This window comes from Mustela lutreola, chromosome 4 (genome assembly GCF_030435805.1).
Source record: "Mustela lutreola isolate mMusLut2 chromosome 4, mMusLut2.pri, whole genome shotgun sequence".
NCBI classification, from domain to species: Eukaryota; Metazoa; Chordata; class Mammalia; order Carnivora; family Mustelidae; genus Mustela; species Mustela lutreola.
This window is the reverse complement of record NC_081293.1, coordinates 189,058,363-189,079,530: the sequence shown is the minus strand read 5'-3', so window position 1 is coordinate 189,079,530 and position 21,168 is coordinate 189,058,363. Positions and strand designations below refer to the sequence as shown.

General features: G+C 50.8%; 1 protein-coding gene across 1 annotated transcript in view; it reads left to right on the top strand.

The window, feature by feature from the left end:
• Positions 1–20,733, top strand: part of DENND2A (DENN domain containing 2A) — a 104,917-nt gene extending 84,184 nt beyond the window's left edge. The window contains exons 15-20 of the mRNA XM_059172031.1: positions 10,677–10,854; positions 12,421–12,462; positions 15,790–15,907; positions 16,479–16,724; positions 18,309–18,395; positions 18,918–20,733. Coding sequence (XP_059028014.1) covers positions 10,677–10,854; positions 12,421–12,462; positions 15,790–15,907; positions 16,479–16,724; positions 18,309–18,395; positions 18,918–18,949 — 703 coding nt within the window. The 3' untranslated portion in view covers positions 18,950–20,733. The remainder of the gene's footprint in view (positions 1–10,676; positions 10,855–12,420; positions 12,463–15,789; positions 15,908–16,478; positions 16,725–18,308; positions 18,396–18,917) is intronic.
• The last annotated feature ends 435 nt before the right edge of the window (positions 20,734–21,168 follow it).

Genomic DNA, 21,168 nt, shown 5'->3' with positions numbered 1-21,168 from the left:
GATTTCATCGAGTAGCTGTCGGTATTCCCTGGAAGCCCCACTCGGTCCCCCCCCCGGAAGTAGGATTCTCAGACTCCGCCGTGGGGGAGGGGACGGGCTCTCAGGAAGGCCGAGGCAAGAAGGGAAGGCCAGCCAAGTGAGTGGGCTACCCGCCCAGACTGGACGAGGGGCCACGCAGTCCCACGAAGACCTTGCTGCCGGGTTGAAGATGGTAGGCTCTGGAAGGTGCCGCAGGAGAAAATGTCTGAGAAGATGGGCGTGGCTGGAAGGGAGCGTGCCCTCCCCAGGCTTCCCTCGCCGACCAAGGAGAACGGGAAGTAGCACCTACTTTTCCTGTCCAAGTACAATGAGAGAGAAGGTGGGAACAGAACAGGTCAACATCAGATGCATCCCTGAAGGCCAGCAGAGGGGATGGGTCGGGCTTAGCGTACCAGGACTCCTGGAAGTGCTGTGACAAAGATGTCAGGAGGGACTTGCCCACTTCTCACTCCTGCCCGGGGAGATTTCTGGGCTGGCAGGCTGAAGGCCTTCCCCCTGAGCTGCCCTAACAAGAGCCGAAGGAGAGCGAAGGAAGGCCATCCCAGAGAACGGAGCCTGCCCCAGCCCCTCCGCCTGCTCTGCGGCAGCTTTACTGGGGGCACAAGTCCCCGATGTGGTCTGATCAGAGGAACCGTGGAGTGTCTCCTTGCCCACCTTCCACAGTGCCTGGTATTCTGCCCTCAGAGACGGAGTCCCTTCGAACAGCAAACTCCCATGAGAGGGCAGAGGGGGTAAAATGCCACCTGTGGCTACTGCAGGGACAGGGTCCAGAGCCAGGCCACTGTGCAGTTAACTACCGTGTGTGTGTGCGCGCGCTTATCTAAAACACCTGAATTTCCTTTGTAGCCCCCTTTAGGGCTTTCAGACTTACATCTCTCTCCCTCATCACACAGAGCCCGGGGCCCAGGGGTGTTCCCAGGAAGATCGAGGAAGCCGCAGCGTCCTCAGCGGCGGCGGGCCCTGGGTCTCCTCATTTATGAAACTAGGGCTTATCTGCACTGGGGCCCCTCGTCACTGCCACTTGTGCAACTCCCGTGTCACATTGTCCTGAGAGGCAGTCCGCCCATGCTTTTCCTATTACAAGAGGTCAAGGTTTTCTCTCTCTTACCCAGTACATTATCTTTCCGTCCAATACCTGTTCCAGGCAGACCCGAAGAGGTGGACAAATAAACAAAGGCCCCTAGAGCTGAGGCGGGAAGAGAAGGACTCAGGGCAGGAGTGAGCCCGAGACAGTAGCCACACGGCCGCCGCAAGGAACACTGGAGTGTCGCCTCCGGGCCAGGCTCGCGGAAGGGGTTGACCTGTACTCTTTCAGGCTCCTGACAACTCAGTCAGATAGCTTCTATTATTAGGAAGCTAAGAAGCACACAGAGGTTAAGTCACTTTGCTCAAGCAAAGTTCAAGTGGTTAGTGGGAGGGCTGGGACGCAGGCAGCCTGGCTCCAGAGAAAATGAGAAGGAAGGAGGAGGAGCGGGCCTCGTGGTCTGGGGTGGGGGTGAAGGGCGGCATCTGTGACCCCCCCACGGAAGTATATAAGGAAAGTCTTTTTTAAGACATGCCATTGAGACCCCCTGTGTGCTTGGCATCAGGCTAGAATTGTGTAGTGAAGAAGCTGAGACTTCTGTGCTTTCCTCCCCGGGCCCCCCCTCTCTGTGGCCTTCCGCTGGGGCCCAGTGAGGCCAGTGGGACCGGGCGACCCCACAGTCTTTCCTTGCTCTGAAATTCCTTCACTCCACGGGCCAGAGTGCTTGGGGCCTCCTGGAACCGTGCTCCTTTGAGCCTTGCCCTCCCTCTGACCCTGGCCCAGAACCTCCTAAGGGCCCCATTCCTGACCCCACGTCCTCAGGCGTTCTGTGTTTTCCAGAGCGTCCCAGGGGATGACCATGCCTTGTGCCCAGCCATGCAGTTGGGGAGAGGACTGTCTAATCCCTGCAGGGCCCCTCTGGCTCAAATGCTCTGTGTGAGTCTATGAACGTGCTGCTGAGGGAAAGTCAGCCCCCACACCCCACCTCTCCTCGTGCTCCATAGGCTCGCTCCTCTCCGGCTTTACCTGGTTCGGTAGAAATCACTGAGTAGCCTGTCCCTGCCACTGAGGCCTCCTGTAGCGCAGTTCTGATCCCCAACACTTCAGAGCTGGTGTGACACCAGGTAGCTGCCTGTGCTCATTTAATGTTCCTCTTAACGCTTCTAGGTTAGAGTTAAATATGCACCATGTTGTGGGTCCTCTCCAGGATGCCCAGGCCTCTGCTCTAGACTGTGCTTAGAAGTCGGGGTGTCTCTGCCCCTCTTTTGCAGCTTACACTGTCTGCTTCTGGAGTCCTCAGTGCTGGGTCTCTCTGACCCTCCGCTGTGACCCCTTCCCTGACAGGCCACCTAAGCCAGGACAGGGAAGTCCGGCTCACCTGTGAGAAAGTGACCCAGCTGGGGCTCCTGGCTGACTCAGCGACTCTAGCATGAGACTCTTAATCTTAGGGTTGTAAGTTTGAGCTCCACCTTGGTGTAGAGATTACTTAAAAATAAAATCTTAAGAAAATAGAGGGGGGGGAGGCAGGAGGGAGGGAGGCATGGGGGAAGAGAGCTAATGATCAAAGTACAGAAAATCCACCCAAGAACATCCTGTGTGTGAAGTTGCTGAGTGAAAAGGCTAGAACCCATCTTCCCTTCTCCGGCCCGTTCTGCTCACCGGGTATCCCTCTAGGAGGAATCTGCCTTCACCTACTACTGCCCGATGTACGGGCAGAGAGCCATAGGGAATTGAAGGGTTCTTGGGCCAGACCATGACAAGCTAGGGCTTGGGGGACAGTGGCTGGTTGAAAGTCATCTGACCTGGGCAAGTCTGTAAGGAGAGCCTTTAGCATAAGCCCCCGTGGGGTCTCTCATCCATATCACCACCGAGCACAGAACTCCACACACCACACACGATCCCATCTCCAGCCCTATTCAGCTAGAAGAGGAAGCAAGCCCCCTCATTCTTGTGATTCCCCCTAATCTTTGTGAGACTGCAGAACAGCACAGGAGAGCAGGACACCCCACGAGCTCAGTGAGTGTGTGGCATCCCGGGGCGGACGTCAGCCTGCATTTGGCCGGCCGTTGTTCTGCCATCTCCTCCCCTCCCCACACACAACGTACTTCCTCTTCATTGCTAGTGAGTCTGCCCATGGCAAGAGGAAGTAGCTGGGACTTGTGGCAAATACTGAATGAGTTATAAAAGAGTTTTAAGCCAAGCCAAAAATCTATCAAATTTAGAATAACATTTTCGCTCCGTTTCATCTTCAGGGTGGACACTGAGTGTTTCTTAAGGCTCTGTCAAGCCCAAGTTTGACAGATGGAGAGGAGGGAATGTTGTTGTGATGGCTTGTTCTGTTTCCGTAGCAACCCAAATAAATATTTTCTTATTCCTCCCTTCTTCCTTTCCCCCGTGATAAACATTTGTTTTTTAGTTTATTATAAATTTCAGTTCCCAACGTTTTGACTAATCTACAGGCCAGGCTGAATAATAGAGCCAGAGCTGGACTTAAACAGATTTGTTCAAAAATTTGAGATGGGGCAAAGTTTTTAACAATCAAGAAATTTTCCTGTTATCTTTTTAGAGTACTGGATGACTATAAGCCAAATGACTACTGGCTAATGACAAGTCAGGATTAGGTGGTCAAATCTCCCTAAATACTGGAGTTTGCACCTTGGCTTTGCCCCATGGGTAGCTGCACAGATAAGTGGCTAGATAGCTGTGTGCCTTCATCCTTTTATGTGCTCCTTCTGGTGGTTTTTTTCTTTTTGATCAGTTTCTGTAAGCCTAAATGGGGACCCCTGTCCTGTCTAGAATCGGTTACGCTCAGCAGTGTTTGCTGTCGCAGAAAAAGCTCGGGTTTGTGAGCTTGCCCGAGCCCCTGCAGTGTCAGTGGCTGCCGGTCTTAGAGACACAGAAATTTCATTCAGCAAAAGCCTGTGAAAAATACGGCTTTAGTAACCTAGTGGCATCAGTCTGATGAAATATTAAGTACCAACTACCTATTTTTGTACGTGAACACCCAGAAGATGACATTTGGAGCAAGATTCAGAGACGAGCACGGCCCCAGTTGTCTTCTACGTTGAACCCATCACTAGCAAAATCTTGGGCTGAAGACTTATTCTGGTTCTTCCATCAGTGGTCCAGATGCTCCCCGGCTCTGCTTGCTTGTGTCGTCACCCTTCTGTGGCGCTTACTGCAGGGACGCAAACCCTCTGTTCCTTTGTCTGATGAGACGCCACCCCTGCTCTTCTGTCCCGACTCCACTAATGAGCCCTAGGATTATCTCCCCATGACAAGCCCTGGTTCTTTTCACTTTCCAGCTGTTCCCAGTACCTGGTTTTCTCTCTTGCATAGATTTGCAGTTTGTAAACATTAAAGTTGGAAGGAAGTTGGAAATTATCTAGTCCACTTTACTTATTTTACAGATTAGGAAGTTCAAGGCTTCTTCTACCTGAGATCATACAGGGAGTAGCAAAGCCAGTTTTCTCGGGGCCCAGCCTATGTATTTTGTTTTTGTTTTTGTTTTAATTTGGCAACGTTACTTCTGGGTTTGAAAGTACAGTCGTGGAAATGCACCCGCCAGTGCTGGGGGACGGCTGCCTCCCACTGGGTTCCTCCAGGTACCAGCCCAGACTGAAGTGTGGCTTTCATTTCAGCTTCCTGGGAATGATACACTGGGAGAGATACTTTGCTTGGGATGCTGATGAACACGGATGGGATCATTCTTCACATTCCTGGGGAGTCTGTCTAACTCAGGAAACTCATTGTTTGCTTCTCTGGTAGCATTTTAGAGAAGGCTCTGTGTTCAGTTCTTACTGGTTCCTCGATGAATGGGAAGGTTGCGGAGCGTAGTAACTCCACACTCAGTGACAGGGGCTCACTAGCAACCAGAATCAAAGTGTCATCTCCAGGACAACTTAAGTACACACAAGGGCATCCTGATGGCTCTAGACTAATGCTTCCACCCTCACAGAGCACCGCTAAATAGCAAAGCATTCTGGGACCTGACCCTTCTACCCTGTGCCCATCTTGAAGCCCTGTGGCCTGGCCATCCTCCCCCGTGGGCATCACCTCCCTCCCCTGCTTTTGTACAAATGGATCACAGCTGCAGGCTGGTTTTGCTTTCCTCCACCCCCATGGTAACAAGAGCCAGCTGCGAGGGCTCTCTTCCTGGGACTTCCTCCAAAACATTGCCTCTCCTCCAACCAGCAGATGCTCAGCGAGGCTGTGTGGCGAGCTTGCTTGAAAAGTCATCCTCAGCTTCGCCCAAACCAAAGCCTGTTCTTTCCACAGTCCCAAGAGACCACCCATCCTAGCAGTGCCCCCCCCCTCGCCCCCGCCCCAGTGGAAGGCTCCTCTAGCCTTCACGAGCCTGGGACTAAGATTTCATTAGCACTTGCAGCTGAGACCGAGAAAAACACAAGCTACACTCAAAATAATCCGGTCTTTCTCCTCTGCCATTTATTTTGGGGGAAGAGTTGTCACTAACTGTGCTCTTTGCAAAATCTGACCTTTCCGTCTAGTGTTTAAAGAGAGAGAGAGGTTGGTTTCCCCAACCCCAGCATGCTGATGTGGGCTAGTGAGCAAGAGGAATGAGCCACTCCCCAAACCCTGCCCACCTGTTGTCGGGAGCCCCCCCTCGCCCCCTGCCAGCTCCATATGCCATATGTGCCTGCCTGGAGGTGCTAATGACAGCCAGGTGCGGAAACATTGGGCTCCAGATGCAACAGCACATCAGACGATTTAAAAACAAACAAAAGCCACTTGTTAGAGGAGAGAGCAGCGGGCAGCACCTACCTACATAGTGTCCGGCTGAGTCGTCGTCATTGGTCCCCGTCAAAATTGAATGCAGCTGTCCTTCAGCTCCGTGCATTCCAGGAGCGTGAATGAATTTGATCTTGCTCTCCAGAACATTCATTCGCCCACTGTGTGTATCTGGCTAGCACTGGCATTGCTTATCATTTTTCCTGACCCGTTCCAACTGCCTTCCTCGTCCAGCCACGGCCAAACGTTGTGGGGGAGGAGGCAGCCGGCACTGCAGGGCCCCTTAGGCTTCCCCTAGGAGCCACAGGATGCTCAAGCTGGGAGAGAACCCAGCAGCGGGTTACACTTTCTCATTCCAGGGATGGAGCCGCAAGAAAGCAAAAGAGCAGAAGGTCTTTTCTTTAAGTTGGGCGGGGGGGGGGGGGCACATTTATTTTTCTACTGCAGTGATTGAGGAAACCACAAAGGCTTCTCACAAAGGGCCTCCTCATGCCTCCGTTCCTCACTCTGCGTCTCTTCCCCTCCTCCAGGCACTTCACTGCCCACTCTGCATGCGGAGGTCAGCCTCAGCCTAGGTCTCTTTAGCTCTTAGAATTCATAAGAAGGGGCACCTGGCCAGTTCAGGTGGTAGAGCCTTCGACTCTTGATCTCAGCATCATGAGTTCAAGCCCCATGTTGGGTGTAAAGATTACCCCACCCTACCCCCACCCCCAAAAAAAAGATTCAAAAGAAGATGAACTCCATGTCTGAGATGGCTCCAGGTTCTAAAGTTCTGTGGTTCTGTAACCTCCGTGGGTCAAAAGTGCTTAAACCACATCTCTGAAAATGTGAAGAAACTCTTCAGCTCGAGCACCGCATTTTTATTCTCTGCCGGCGAGCAGATGGAAGGGGAAAGCTTCAGAGCCAGCTGAGGTGGACCCTGCATGACATCTGCCACGGCCATGGCCCACAGGAGCCATTCTTCCTCCAGTGCACGTTCAGGGCTTGGACACATTCAGGACAAATGGGCTGTCCAAAGAGCTGGGTTTCATACACAAGGCTTCCTTCGGAGGATTCTCACCGTCTCTTTTAAGGTCCATCTAGTCATTTGAGAATGAAAGCCAACATCCCAGGAAAACATGGAACGTACCAGAATTCCTGCTGAACCATCACTGTCTACCTGCCTCTAGCCTCTAGCCTCCAGTTCTCTGGTCCTGGTCCTGGTTGGCTGGAGACCCTTTTTCACTCCAGGCCCTAACGAGCAATGCTATTCACGTTCAGGCCCAGCGCATACACCACACCCGGCACACAGCTCATTATTTACGACCAGAACAGAATGCAGCACCCTCGCTTCTAGTCTGGTCCTTTTGTTGTTTCTAAGGCTGATCACGGCCCACTAAAATTATTTCAGGACCCAATGATGGGCTGCAAACTGGAGTCTGAAAAGAAGCCTGCTCTAGGCCCAGCTGTCCTCATTTATATTTTAATATCCTGATTTTCTCACTTGTGTCCTCATAACGGCAGTACGTGAGCAGATCAGCTTTGCAGACTGGTCCCACACTGACATAGGCTAGTCCTAAAATTTAAAAATTTTAGAACAAAGTAAATTCCACACGTCCAGTGATCAAGGAAGTTAAACACAAAGGGTGAGCAACTCACTAACAGTATCTGAGAGAGAAAGGGATGCCTGAGGGAAAATGGTTCTCTGCTTTGAGAGAAAAGTCTTTGAATGGAAAGCCACCAACCTGCCAGCTGAATTACTGCTGTTGTTCTCCTTGGGATACGTCCTAACTGAAGTATTGTCTCGCTATTACTCAGTAGGTAAAAGGAAGGTATGATAGGTATTATAAAGAAGGTATTAGATGCCTTGTATACTTCCCTTTTATGAAGAAGATATTGTGGGTATTATGATAAAAACAAAATCTTGGGGGTAATATCTTTCTCATTTTGGGGGTGATCAGGTGAAAGAAAAGACGAGGACCAAATAGTGCGACATGTGTGTGCCCTGCTCCTAAGAAGCATGGCAGGACTCCACGGAGTGTTCAGAGAGTGATTATTTGCAAAGACACCAAACAGGAAGGTCAAGAGGCTCTTGCTGATAAACGAACAGATTCAGCATTACTTTTGTTTGGTTCAGGGGCCCAGCTGCAGGTGGATGGAAAGGGAGCGGGGGTATATTGTAAGGATGTTCAGGGAGGGCCGTATTCAGAGGACCTCCTTTAGCAGGTAAGTGATTTTTATCTTGGCTTTTTTTTAAATTGTGATAAAATATACATAACTTAAAGTTCACTATTACAATCATTTTTAAGTACACAATTCAGGGGCAGCATTAAGAACATTCACAGTGCTTGCAACCGTCAGCACTCTCCATTTCCAGAACTTTTTCATCATCTCAAACTGAATGTCTGTCTACTCGAGGCAACAGCTCCCCACTCTGCCTTCCCCAGCCCCTGGTCTCTCTGAGTTTGCCTGTTCTAAGCCCCTCACTTGTAAGTGGAATAATCCAGTATTTGCCTTTTTCTGTCTGGCTTATTTCACTTGCTGGCCAATATCTTTTAGTTCACTTCTTCTCTCTCTAAGGAAGCCAGAGCTAGGTGATTCTGTTACAATGGGCTCAGGAGAGTTTTATGACAATGAGTTTGCAGGCCGACCTCAGTCTGTTCCACATTGCAGATACTGCAGGGTTTGGGGTTTTGTTTTACAAACTGAAGGTTCATGGCAACCCCACATCAGCCAAGTTCATCAGCACTGTTTTTCCACCAGCACTTGCTCACTTTGTGGCTCTGTGTTGCATTTTGGTAATGTCTCACAGTATTTTTCATTATTATATTATGGTCATCTGTGACTGGTGATTATGATTCCCTGGAAGCTCAGGTGATGGTTAGCATTTATTTATTTTTTTTTTTTAAGATTCTGGGGCTCCCGGGTGGCTCAGTGGGTTAAAGCCTCTGCCTTTGGCTCAGGTCATGATCTCAGGGTCCTGGGATCGAGCCCTACATCGGGCTCTCTGCTCAGCCCCGGGAGCCTGCTTCCTCCTCTCTCTCTGCCTGCCTCTCTGCCTACTTGTGATCTCTGTCTGTCAAATAAATAAATAAAATCTTTAAAAAATAAATAAATAAATAAATAAAAATTAAAAAAGAAAACAAACAGATTTTACTTTTTTATGACAGAGATAGCGAGAGAGGGAACCCAGGCATAGGGAAGCTGGAAAGAGAGAAGCAAACTCCCCGCTGAGCAGGCAGCCTGATATGGGGCTTGATCCCAGGACTCCCAGGGTGCTGGGATCATGACCTGAGCCACCCAGGCCCCCCGATGGTTAGCATTTTTTAGCAATAAACTACTTTTTAATTAAGGCACATACACTATTTTTTTAGATATAACGCTATTGCACATTTGCATACTGTATAGTATAGACATAATTTTGGGGGCACCTGGGTGGCTCAGTTGGTTAAGCATCTGCCTTCCCTCAGGTCATGATTGCAGGGTCCTGAGATTGAGCCCTGAATCGGGCTCCCTGATTGGTGGGAAGTCTGCTTCTCCCTCTCCCACTCCCCCTACTTATGTTCCCTCTCTCGCTATGTCTCTGTCAAACAAACAAATAAAATCTTTAAAAAACCACATAATTTTTATATGCACTGGGAAACAAAAAAACTCAGTTGATTGCCTTTATTGAGATATTTGCTTGATCGTGGTGGCCTGGCACAGAACTCCAAAGTAGGCCTGTATAGGTGCCTGATGTCATTGGGAATCCAGTAAGGGAGCGTTCATCTATCGAGAACTCGGCTTCCTTGCAACTGTGCCTAACAGAGCAAAGCTGAGAACTGGGGCAGACATTCAGAAGGTGACCTAACAGAGAAAATGCTTGTTACAGGGCCTGTGCCCCGAGGAGGATGCAGTGCATTCCTGGGAGAAACCACAGGCCCTCACTTTTATTCTTACATTACATATTTCTGACAAGCCTCTGAAGTTCAAATCCCATGGCATTTTAGAAATAGCGTACTAGAATGAGAGCCGAGAGGGTCCACCCTCAGTGGACTCACCAGCAACAAGAAACTGTAGGGAAGGAAAGAAATTTGGCTCTTGCTCACTTTGGGAGGCTGCCGGGCATCCTCTCTGCAGCAGGCTGGTGCTGATGTTCCAGATGACAGTCTGGGATAATCCCCCCCACCCCACCCCGCAGGAGGTCGATCTCTGCGCATAGAACACTGGGGACTGTGATCACTGGAGCTCAGGGCTTACTGATAAAGGCTGTAGCATGATCATGATTCTTTAAGGGAGACTCTCAGTACTGTGATTTTTTTTTTTTTTTTTTTTTTTACGTTCTGAATTCTGGGTAAGGGGTAACTGTACCCGAGTTTGAGGTCCACAGCAGAGCCTACCCTGTTCACTTGATTGCACCTAGGTATTCGTGCTTGACTGAGCCAGTGTGTGGAAGAGAACAAAGAGAAAGCTAGTTTAGACTATAAAGTCAAATTCAATAAGAGAAATTCGTGAGCATTCACGAGCACCCGTGAGAAAAGAGGCTTTCACTGATTTGGAAGGGTTTAGGGAAGAGAGATGGAAGTGAATGGTTGGGTCAAGACCGTAGAGGATGTAGCTCGCAGGTGAAAGCCCGCTAGGGGAAAGGTAGCTGAAGCATTAAATTCATCCTTCTAGCTGTCTCAAAGCCTCAGCCAGACCCCACGTGCCCGGTTAGTCTGTTAGGACTGTGGTACACGCTGTACCAGATACGTGCGTGCTGCCTTTTCTGACCAGCCTGTCTTCGGGATGGAGGGTGTGCATTTCTCTCCAGCCTCCTCCATGGAGGCTGCCCCCACCCCATGAGCCTGAGCATGCCCAGTCCGAGCTTTCTCTAAAGCTGCCCCTTCTCTCCCCTCCGCCACAGCACGCTGTCCAAGTGCTGCCACGCCATGGTGGCCGTCATCTACCCCTTCACCTGGCAGCACACCTACATCCCCGTGCTGCCGCCCGCCATGATCGACATCGTGTGCTCGCCGACCCCCTTCCTTATTGGCCTGCTCACCAGCTCGCTGCCGCTGCTTCGGGAGCTGCCGCTGGAAGAGGTGAGCCCTGGGGACGTCCCTGTTCCCTCGCTGTGGGGGCCAGAGGGCAGAGGGGAGGGGCTGGCTAAGGCATTGCAGGAGTGCAATGTCAGGGGGTTGGGGGGGCCCGCAGTTTTATTAGCTACCCCCCCCCCCCATGTCTGCCTCCGTAGACCCTCAGGGACTGAAAACTCAGTTTTCTCTAAATGAATGCGCTGGCCTGAAGGGCAGCGACCTACAACTTAGCCAGATGTTGAAACTCTGGATCCAGAAGCAGCCATCCACCCTCTCTTCCCTCCCTCCCTCTCCCCAGCACGGAGGAAGAAAGCACAGAGCAGCTAACAAGAGCTGGAGTTTATATCTGGACTAATAACAAAGCTGACAAATACTGTGCTCCTACACACAGGTCCTTTATCACATCAGTTAAAAAAGACAACCACCAAAGTGTTTTTAAGGATGGGTTTTCACATTTGCCCCCAAGTAGGGAAAGTCCTCCTGGCATCCTGGTGGGTCTTTAGCCCCAGGCCCTTCCTCTAAATAATCTCTGTCTCATGTATGGATTGCTCCCCGCAGTCAGCGAGGGAACCGTAGGTGCCTAAATGATGCCACTAACTTCTGAACCCCCAGAGGAACGCCTGTCGCTGAAATTCATCCCAGGTCCTCAGATGTGGCTCCTGTGGTTGCCCAGGGAGGCATGAAGTTCCACGAGTAATCACCAGCACAGGTCTTTGAGCATAGGTTTCTGAACCGCAGAATTTGTCTGGGTACCCTTTGACCCCTGAACAGTTCAACCCCGGACGTGCTTGAGAAGGAAGGAGAGACGCCCTCAGCTCCTGGGTAGGGTCTCTGGGATGTATTAGAGCCTGTGTTGCCAGCTGTTGGTAAAAACGTGGTGGCCTTCCGGACCCATGCTCTCCCTCCATCATAGCCAGTGGCCCACGCCGGCTGGGGTCATGCAGGCAGAGACCCAGCATTTTCCTGACCACGTGCCCTAGGCAATGTGCTTGCCCCACCCTACACGGCCCTGGGTCTCAGCCCCGCTCTGAGGAGGGAAGGGGAGGGTGCTTATCCGAGAGCCTTTGATGAAACCCCAGTACTTGCAGCTTGACTTACTCTCCAGGTGGATCCGCTCCTCCGGATCTCTCTCCTCCTGTCGCATTAAGAGAAATGACAAGGCCGAATGGGTAGCCAGGAGGAGAGAGCCCTGGGAGTGGGGAGTGCAGACTTGATGGAATGGGAACAGCAGGGTTCCTCCAGCATCTTTCGCCCACATCAGTAACCCACACACTACAGGTCTGTCCCAGAGGCTCTGCCTCAGCCAGTCTCCGAACAGGGCAGGGAGTCCAGTCTGTGGCATACACATGTCCCAGCCTGTGGCTTCAGTGTTGAAAGCAAGCAGTTCTGGAAAGCCCTTCCCCATCCCCTTCCCCCCTACATCATTTGTGGCTATAGTGGCAACGTCAGGAAACCACAAATGGGCCACTCCGCCCCCCCACCCCAGCTGCTGTCTGGATGCCAGGAAGGAGGAAGGCTGAGAGTGTCCCTACACGCCGGGGACATTAATCGTCCCTTTCCCTCATCTTGCAGGTCCTTGTGGTCGACCTCGTCAACAATCGGTTCCTCAGACAGGTGAGTAAGAAGGCCAGCTTCAGCCCGCTGCTCTGTTGCATCTCTGTTGCTGGGCACAAGGCTTTCCACGTCTGGAAAGGCTCTTTGGTGGGCCTGGGATTGTAAAGCAGGCCGGCGGGCCTGGGCGATCCCTGGCCAGGGCTGGACTGGGAATACGCAGAGGGCAGGGCCGAAAGAGCAAGGATTTGGCAAAGCACTGAGTCCTGTGTGTGTCATCACAGAATGGTTTTCTAACATTTAGAAGGTCTGTATAGGTTGTAACTACAGACACTTGTCCTTTTCAAAATGTTTTCAAACAATAACTGTTTAAGCCCATGATATAATATTAAGTGGAAAAAAAATCAGGACACAAGATTATATACAGTATTGTCCTGATCTCTTTTTTTTTGGGGGGGGGGGTAAAGATTTTATTTATTTATTGGACAGAGAGAGCGAGAACATAAAGAGGGGGAACAGTAGAGGCAGAGGGAGAAGTAGGCTCTCCACGAAGCAGGGATCCTGATGCAGGGCTTCATCCCAGGACCCTGGGATCATGACCTGAGCCAAAGACAGATGTTTAACCATCTGAACCACCCAAGTGCCTTTTTTTTTTTTTTTCTTTTAATGAAAAGGAAAGAAAAAAGAAAGAAACACAGTTGGCCAGTAAACAACACTGGTTACAGGTGCCCCCTCCCTGCGCTGTTAAAAATCTGTATATATGGGTGGCTGAGTTGGTTAAGTGACTGCCTTTGACTCAGGTCATGATCCCGGAGTCCTAGAATCCATTGAGTCCCGCATCCGGCTCCCTGCTCAGCAGGGAATCTGCTTCTCCCTCTGCCTCTGCCTCGGCCTGACACTCAAACTGCTTGTGCACTTTCTCTCTCTGTCAAATAAATAAACAAAATCTTTAAAGAAAAAATTAAATAAAAAAATATGAGTTGACACTTTTTTTTTTTAAGATTTTTTGTTTATTTGACAGATAGATCACCAGTAGGCAGAGAAGCAGGCAGAAAGAGAGGGGGAAGCAGGCTCCCACAGGCTCCCTGCTGAGCAGAGAGCCCGATGCGGGGCTAAATCCCAGGACCCTGAGATCATGACCTGAGCCAAAGACAGAGGCTTAACCCACTGAGCCACCCATGCACTATACCCTCAGATAATCAATTATCTTTTGTGTATGTGTGTGCTGATAGCATTTGAGCTACTCAAATGCTTTCAGATATACAGTAGATTATAGTTAACTATAGTCACCATGCTATGCATTAGATCCCCAGAACTATTTAGCTTATAAACTGAACTGTGTGCCCTTTGACCATGCTTGCCCATTTCCCCCAACCCCTGGCTCCTGGCAGCCACCATTCTACTCTAATTGTGTGGCTCCAGCTTTTTTCAGATTTCACATATAAGTGAGAGCATGCAGTTTTTGTCTTTCTCTGACTTATTTCACTAAGCCTGATGCTCTCAAGGTCTATCCATGTTGTCACAAAAGGCAGGGTTTCCTTCTTTTTTATAACTAATATTCCATTATATGCATATATCTGTGTATATACATTCCATTGTGTACACACACATACACACACACACACACACAATCTTATTTTCTTTATTCGTTTGCTCATGAATGAACACTTAGGTTGTTTACATGTCTTGGCCTTTGTGAATAGTACTGCGATGTTCATGGGGGTACAAATGGGATTTCAGGGGCGCCTGGATGACTCAGATGGTCAAGTGTCCAACTCTTGATTTCGGCTCAGGTCCTGATCTCAGGGTCATGAGACAAAGCCCTGCGTCAGGCTCCGTGCTGGGCATGGAGCCTGCTTCAGATTCTCTCTCTCCCTCTGCCTCACTCATCTGGGCTCTTGATTCTGTTCCTTTAGTCTGTGTCTGTTTTCATGGCACGACCAGACTGTTTTGATTGCTATAGTTTTGTTAATAAAGCTTGAAATCAGGAATTGTGAGGCCCCAGCTTTGTTCTTTCTCAGGATTGCTTTGGCTATTCAGTGTCTTTTGTGGTTCCATGTGAACTTTAGATTTTTAAAAAAATTTATTTATTTGTTTGACAGACAGATTACAAGTAGGCAGAGAGGCAGGCAGAGAGAGAGTGGAAAGCAGACTCCCCACTGAGCGAGAGCCTGATGCGGGACTCTATCCCAAGATCCTGGGATCATGACCTGAGCTGAAGGCAGAGGCTTTAACCCACTGAGCCACCCAGGCGCCCCTCCATGTGAATTTTAGGATTGTTCTTTCTATTTCTATAAAAAGTGCCATTACAGGGGCACCTGGGTAGCTCAGTGGATTGAGCTTTGGCTCAGGGCATGAGCTCAGGGTCCTGGAGCCTGCTTCTCAGTCTCCCTCTGCTGCTCCCTCTGCTTGTGCTTGCTCGCTCTTTCTCTCGCTCTCTCTGACAAATAAATAAAATCTTTTTTTTTAAAAGATTTTATTTATTTATTTGACAGACAGATCAAAGTAGGCAGAGAGAGAAGAGAAGCAGGCTCCCCGCTGAGCAGAGAGCCCGATGCGGGGCTCGATCCCAGGACACTGGGATCAGGACCTGAGCCAAAGGCAGAGGCTTTAACCCACTGAGCCACCCAGGCTCCCCTAAATAAAATCTTTAAAATATATATATATACCATTACAGTTTTGGTGGGGATTGCACTGAATCTCTAGATGGCTTTGGGTAAAATAGACATTTTATTTTATTTTATTTTATTTTATTTTTAAAGATTTTAATTTATTTGACAGACAGAAATCACAAGTAGGCAGAGAGAGAGAGAGGAGGAAGCAGGTTCTCTGCTGAGCGGAGAGCCTGACATGGGGCTCGAGCCCAGGACCCTGGGATCATGACCTGAGCTGAAGGCAGAGGCTTAACCCACTGAGCCACCCAGATGCCCCTAAAATGGACATTTTTACAGTTAATTTTTCCAATCCATGAACACAGACTATCTTTCCCTTTATTTATAGCTTTCTCAAATTCTTTCATCAGTGTCTTCTGTATCCCTTTTAATCTTCATGATGAGGTAGATATTGATTGGTCCCATTTTACAAGTGGGGAAACTGAAGCTCATATTGGTTTTAAAAAGTGGAATCAAGAGGGGCACCTGGCTGGCTCAGTCTGAAGAGTATGTGATTCTCAATCTCGGGGTTGGCAGTTTGAGCCTCCTGTGGGGTGTATATAAATAAATAGAACTTGAAAAAGAAACAAACATGGAATCACAATTCAAACCTCTCTGTCTCCAAATCATGTTTCTCCCACTAACCCCAAAACTGTTCCGGGTGAGCTGCAGGCCAGGACGTGGTTCTCATCCCCAAGGGCCTTGGGACACTGACCCACCTGCTCTCTCTGCTTTACAGATGGATGATGAGGATTCCATCCTCCCCAGGAAGCTTCAGGTGGCCCTAGAGCACATTCTGGAGCAGAGGAATGACCTGGCAAGTGACCAGGATGATGGGCCCCCGGACTGCAAGTACGGTGAGAGTTCAGCTGCATCATCTCCCCCTTCCATCACTAGCATCCGGCGGCCAGTGGGCCGGTGACCAGCCCTTCCACGTGGCCTTGAGTTAAGTAGGAAAACTGGCCAGAGGGGCATGCAAGGAGAGAAACCAGGGGCGTAACCCTTTGATCTGGATCTAATGCTAACAAGTGTTATGTTCCCATCTCCCCCATTTCAGCCCTAAAATACCGGATTAAAGGGGAGGGAGAAATGACTTTACCACCCTAGATAACATCTGTCCTGGGGCGCCTGGGTGGTTCAGTGGGTTAAAGCCTCTGCCTTCAGCTCAGGTCATGATCCCAGAGTCCTGGGATCGAGCCCCGCATCAGGCTCTCTGCTCGGCAGGGAGCCTGCTTCCCCCTCTCTCTGCCTCCCTCTCTGCCTACTTGTGATCTCTGTCTGCCAAATAAATAAATAAAATAAAATAAAATAAATCTGTCCTGGAGAATGATGATCCGCTCTAGTTCTTACCTGTGCCCCTGGGACTGTCTCAGGCTCTGCCTCTGCCCCCCGCCCTCACTGGCTCCCGCCCTTCCCCACTTTTCTTAGGCCCCGAGTCCAGCCCCTTGAACGAGGTGGTGTCCGAAGCCTTTGTCCGCTTCTTCGTGGAGATTGTGGGCCACTACTCCCTGTTCCTGACGGCAGGAGAGCGCGAGGAGAGGACCCTGCAGCGAGAGGCCTTCCGCAAAGCCGTCTCCTCCAAGAGCCTCCGCCGCTTCCTGGAGGTTTTCATGGAGACCCAGACCTTTCGGGGCTTCATCCAGGAGCGGGAGCTGCGCCGGCAGGATGCCAAAGGTGAGGGGGCACCTTGGAACCAGCTAGAGACGCCCAGGCCACAGAGACAGGGAGCAGGGAGGAAGGTCATGGGGCCTGGGCGCAGCTGGGAACAGCGGCGCAGCCTGCCTGGAAGAGGCCCCATCCCGCTGCCTCGGAGCTGGGGAGCTGGTCACCCAGCCCCAGTGTCCCGCTGGTCTTCTCTGGCCATCTCCTCCCCTGCTCACAGCCTCTCCCGGAACCACATTCCAGGTTCTGGTGGCTGGTTCTCCTTGTGTTCCATCTTGCCAACTCGATGAAACTCTCCGGAGCGTGCTCTCCTGTCCCTCGCGGGCCCCTCCTCTCCTTTTCCTCAGGCCTCTCCTCCCTTCTGCCAGTCTCTGCGGGGTGTGGCAGCAGCAGCCAGGGGCAGAGCGGATGGTCGTGCCCCCACTTGGTGTGAGCGCCTCCTCGCTTTGCTTTCCGCTGACTGGCCGCAGCACTCGAGGTAGCACAGCAGAGGCTCCTCAGCCTGGGGAGCTGGCGGGTCCTCTCGCAGGAGCCTGCCCGCCTGCACTCTCTCTCCTCCCTTTTCCTGTCCCCTCTGGCTGGACTTCTTCCCTCTTCCAGGGCTGAGAAGGGGGAGTCTGTGAGGGAGGATCAAATCACCCCCCTCTGTTTCTTGCATCATCTTAAGTCCTTCTGGGAATCGGAAAGCTAGAAATGTTGGTGAAGACGGTCACTCATGGGAATCAGACCTGCGTGGGACACGCCACCAAGGAGAGACCAGTGCAGTGAACAGCAAAGGCAGCGAGGGTCCCAGGACAGCCTCCGGCCCCAGGCCCCCTGTCCTCTGGTGCTGTGATGGCCGAGCCTGGGTGAAGGAACCAAAGCCGCCCCCTCCCTTCCTGCAGCTCTTTGCAAAGACGAGACAGGGGCTGGCCACACCTGAGGTATTCTGAGGAGCCGGGATCTGAAGAGACAAAAGGAAATTGATTAGAGTCTGAGTCACGCTCCTGATGACAGGCTTCCTTGAAGTAGAAGCTGTGCTTACCAGAATATCTGCTTACAGATCACACAAAAGCTTAAAAGTAGCGTGGAAGGCGTCCTAGAAGTCCAGGGAAGATCCGTGAAAAAGGAAGACCATGCCGGAGCCTCAGGCCTGAGACTAGAGGAGAAGGCGCCTGCTGGGTGCCCCGTCCAGCCTTCCTGAGCCCACAGATGGCAGACGGGTTCCCAGCAAGCTAAACCATTTGGCCAGTTCTCCCCTGTTAGGGGAGAACATGAGGAAAAGGGAGACGACAGGAGTCCTGAAAGCCAAGGCTGTCTGGTCCCTCTTTGAAACTGAGTGCCTGGCACAGTATAGACACTTGGAAGGTGTTTGTTGAATAAAATAGGATTTCATGTAGGAGCTAGCGTTAGAGCCTTCCAGAATAGTTACTGCACAAGGCTGGGCAATTATAAGGCCAATAATACCCCTTCTAGAGCTCAGGATTCAGAGCCTGTGTAGAGGAGCAGCTCATCTCAGAAGCAAGGCTTCCTTTCTATGGCAGTAAGGAAATGGCTCTGTTTACAAGAGAGGGAGTGAGAAGGAACTAAAATGGCTGGGATTTCTCTTGCCAACAGGTTTGTTTGAGGTCCGAGCCCAAGAGTACCTGGAAACACTCCCCAGTGGAGAACACAGTGGTGTCAATAAGTTCCTGAAGGGACTCGGTAAGGCCCAGTGGTCTCTGTCCCCATCACCAGCCTCTGGTCCCCCCCAGTCTTGGCAGGTTTCCTCCACGGGGGCCAAACAATGCAGAGCTCACTGCTCTGTGGCCTTGCAAGCTCCTGCTCGGAGCTGGCCGCAGGGGAGCCCTCTTCGCCTCACTGGCCCCTGGGCAGTCCTTCTCTCCCAGGCTCTTCAGTCTTCTGGGGAATTGAGCTTAGGAAGCAGGACATGTTCCATTCGGTGCTCCCTGTGTCACCTGTTCCGGAGCAAATGCTCCTCTACAGCTCTGACATTCTTCCTTTCAAAGCTCCCCATGTCTGGGGACGATCCCCTGCATTGGAGAGGTTGCGTGAGGAGAGGCTCCAGAGGTGGCGTGGGAGGCAACTGTGTGTGTGTGTGTGTGTGTGTGTGTGTGTGTGTGTCCCTGCCCCCCCCCCCCCCCCCCCGTAGGTCCTGGATGGAAAAGGCAAAGTTTCGCTTTTGTATGCCTGGTGACATGTTCTCATTTTCTTTTTTTTTTTTAGGCAATAAAATGAAGTTTCTCCACAAGAAATAACCTTCAGCTCAGCTTCAAGGGAAAACTCCTTCCTAGTTACATCCACATTTTTAAAAAACAGTTCCTGGTGGCCTTTCTGAAACACTGGGTCCTGAGTGTCGCAGGTGCGGGATGCCAGGATGGCTTCTGGCTACCGGAGGGCCTCCCCAGGACCCAGGGCCCAGCAGGTGCTGCTCCTTCAGAACAGCCCTGGAAAGGAGACCTGAGACCAGGCATGGCACAACATTGAAATGGATGGTTTGCGTTGTTGGGTTTGGGATTTTTTATATTTTTACTCTTAGGTATTAAAAGAAAGAAAAGTGTTTGGGTTTTCTTTTTATTATGCCAGGGCTAAGAAAACTCTGGTGCCTTGTGCCGTGGTGCCCTGGTTCATCCTGCCTGGCATCTGGGCTCGAGGCCAAGAGGAGACGAGGAAGAGGCGGCAGGAGCAGTGACCAGGGACGGGGAAGCAAGGCGCCCCTCTGGGTAGGGCCGGGGACAGACGCAGGTCTTAGAGGAGGGCAGTGGCAGCCCTACAACCCTCGTGCTCACAGGTGTTGGGGCATGAGTCCTCTTGAGGAATGGGGCCCTATCCAGCCTGAAGGAAGAGGGGGAAGCGCAGAGGCGTTGGCTTCCTGGGCTGAGCTGCACTCCCAGGCCGGCCAGGGACGCCACCTGGTGGCCGAGGCTGTTTGTCGTGCTACCCACTCCTATCACGCCCGAGTAGACCGGACACTTCTAGTTGGCCTTTTTCCTCTTCAAAGCCATAGAACCATCCGCTGCCCGAGAAGTCCGTGACGCTTAGAGGGACACACAAACGAGACTTCCTCATACGATCTGCTAATAAAATATTCTTGGGGTCCTTAAAACATGTAAGCTGCGGCTTTGACCCTATTCCCGTTTAATTATAGGGAATGTTTCCCCTCTCGTTGTGGGACCCAGATCTGCATAAACGGAGGGGCTTCTGGTATTGATGTTTACAAGACGGGTCATCGGAACTTTGGGGCTAGCTAGCTTCCTCAGATTCATGCGCCGGCTAGTCGGCTTGCCCTCTCGGGACCAGAAGCAGAGAGGTGGGAGTCGAGGCTGCACCCCAAGTCCTGTCCTGCAAGGGCACAGCGAGGAGGCGGGAAGAGAAAAAGTGAGCAGCACTGGCAAGTTCTCAAGCAGGCCTCAGGGCCGCCACTGGGGCCCACCGACCCGCTGCTTGCTGACCCCTCTGGATGGTACCAGAGTCCCGACAAAAACATACTAAAGGGATGTGCCCTGACCTTGGCAATGGCCCAAGGAGTTGTGCCACTTGGCACAGGTTCTCACCTTTAGGGAGTTGGGAGCAAGGAGTCATCTAAGGAAAAAAAGAAAAAGAAAGAACAAGAGGAAAATGAAGAAATGGTTGATCTCTGTCATTCTACATTAGAGGTTCTTAACTGGAGTCTTGGATGACCCCCCTCCACCTGGAAGTTACAGCCAAGATTTGGTGTGTCCATTTGGTTTTTAGGAGAGAGGATCCGCAGTTTATTATCAGATTCTCAAAGGGGTGCAAGGGCGGAACCAGGCTATGCAGCACAGTTAGCCTGGGTAGGTATGTGTGGTTGGCGTTGCGGGGGGAGACCGAAAGGGAATTGAGTGTTGGGGGCTCAGGAATTTGTACCTAAGAAGCTCCTCGGATTAGTTAATTTTATGAATACTAGTATTCTGCCCAGAGATGATCACTTTTAATATTTTGGAATATACCTTCTTTTCTAACTTATTTCATATTGTTTACTTACCACCTCCAAGTGAATAAATACGCATCTTTGTCAACATTTCTAATGACTGTGTAACACTATTTTATAGATGTATTATAAGTTAGTTTACCAGTCCTTTATTCTTACGCATGCAGGCTATTTCCAGTTTTTAATAAGTTTGAGAAGAGCATCTTTATATAAGTATCTTAGTACATTGCCTTATTTTCATTTTTTTTTTTTTTTGCTTGAAGTACAGTATACATACAGAAAAGTTATCAGATCATGAGTTACAGCAGAACAGACTTCCGAAAATGACCACATCCGCATAAGCGGCACACCATGCAAGAAAATACCATCATCCGACCCTGGAGAGCCCTCGGACCCACCTTCCCAGCATTCCTCCCATCCGGCCCTGCTTATGTTTAAATTAAATCAACTGAAAAGTTGTCAACAACTTGCAAAGTGGTAAATGACGCTGGGGAGGGTCAGAGGCAAGAGAAGCAAAGCTGAGTT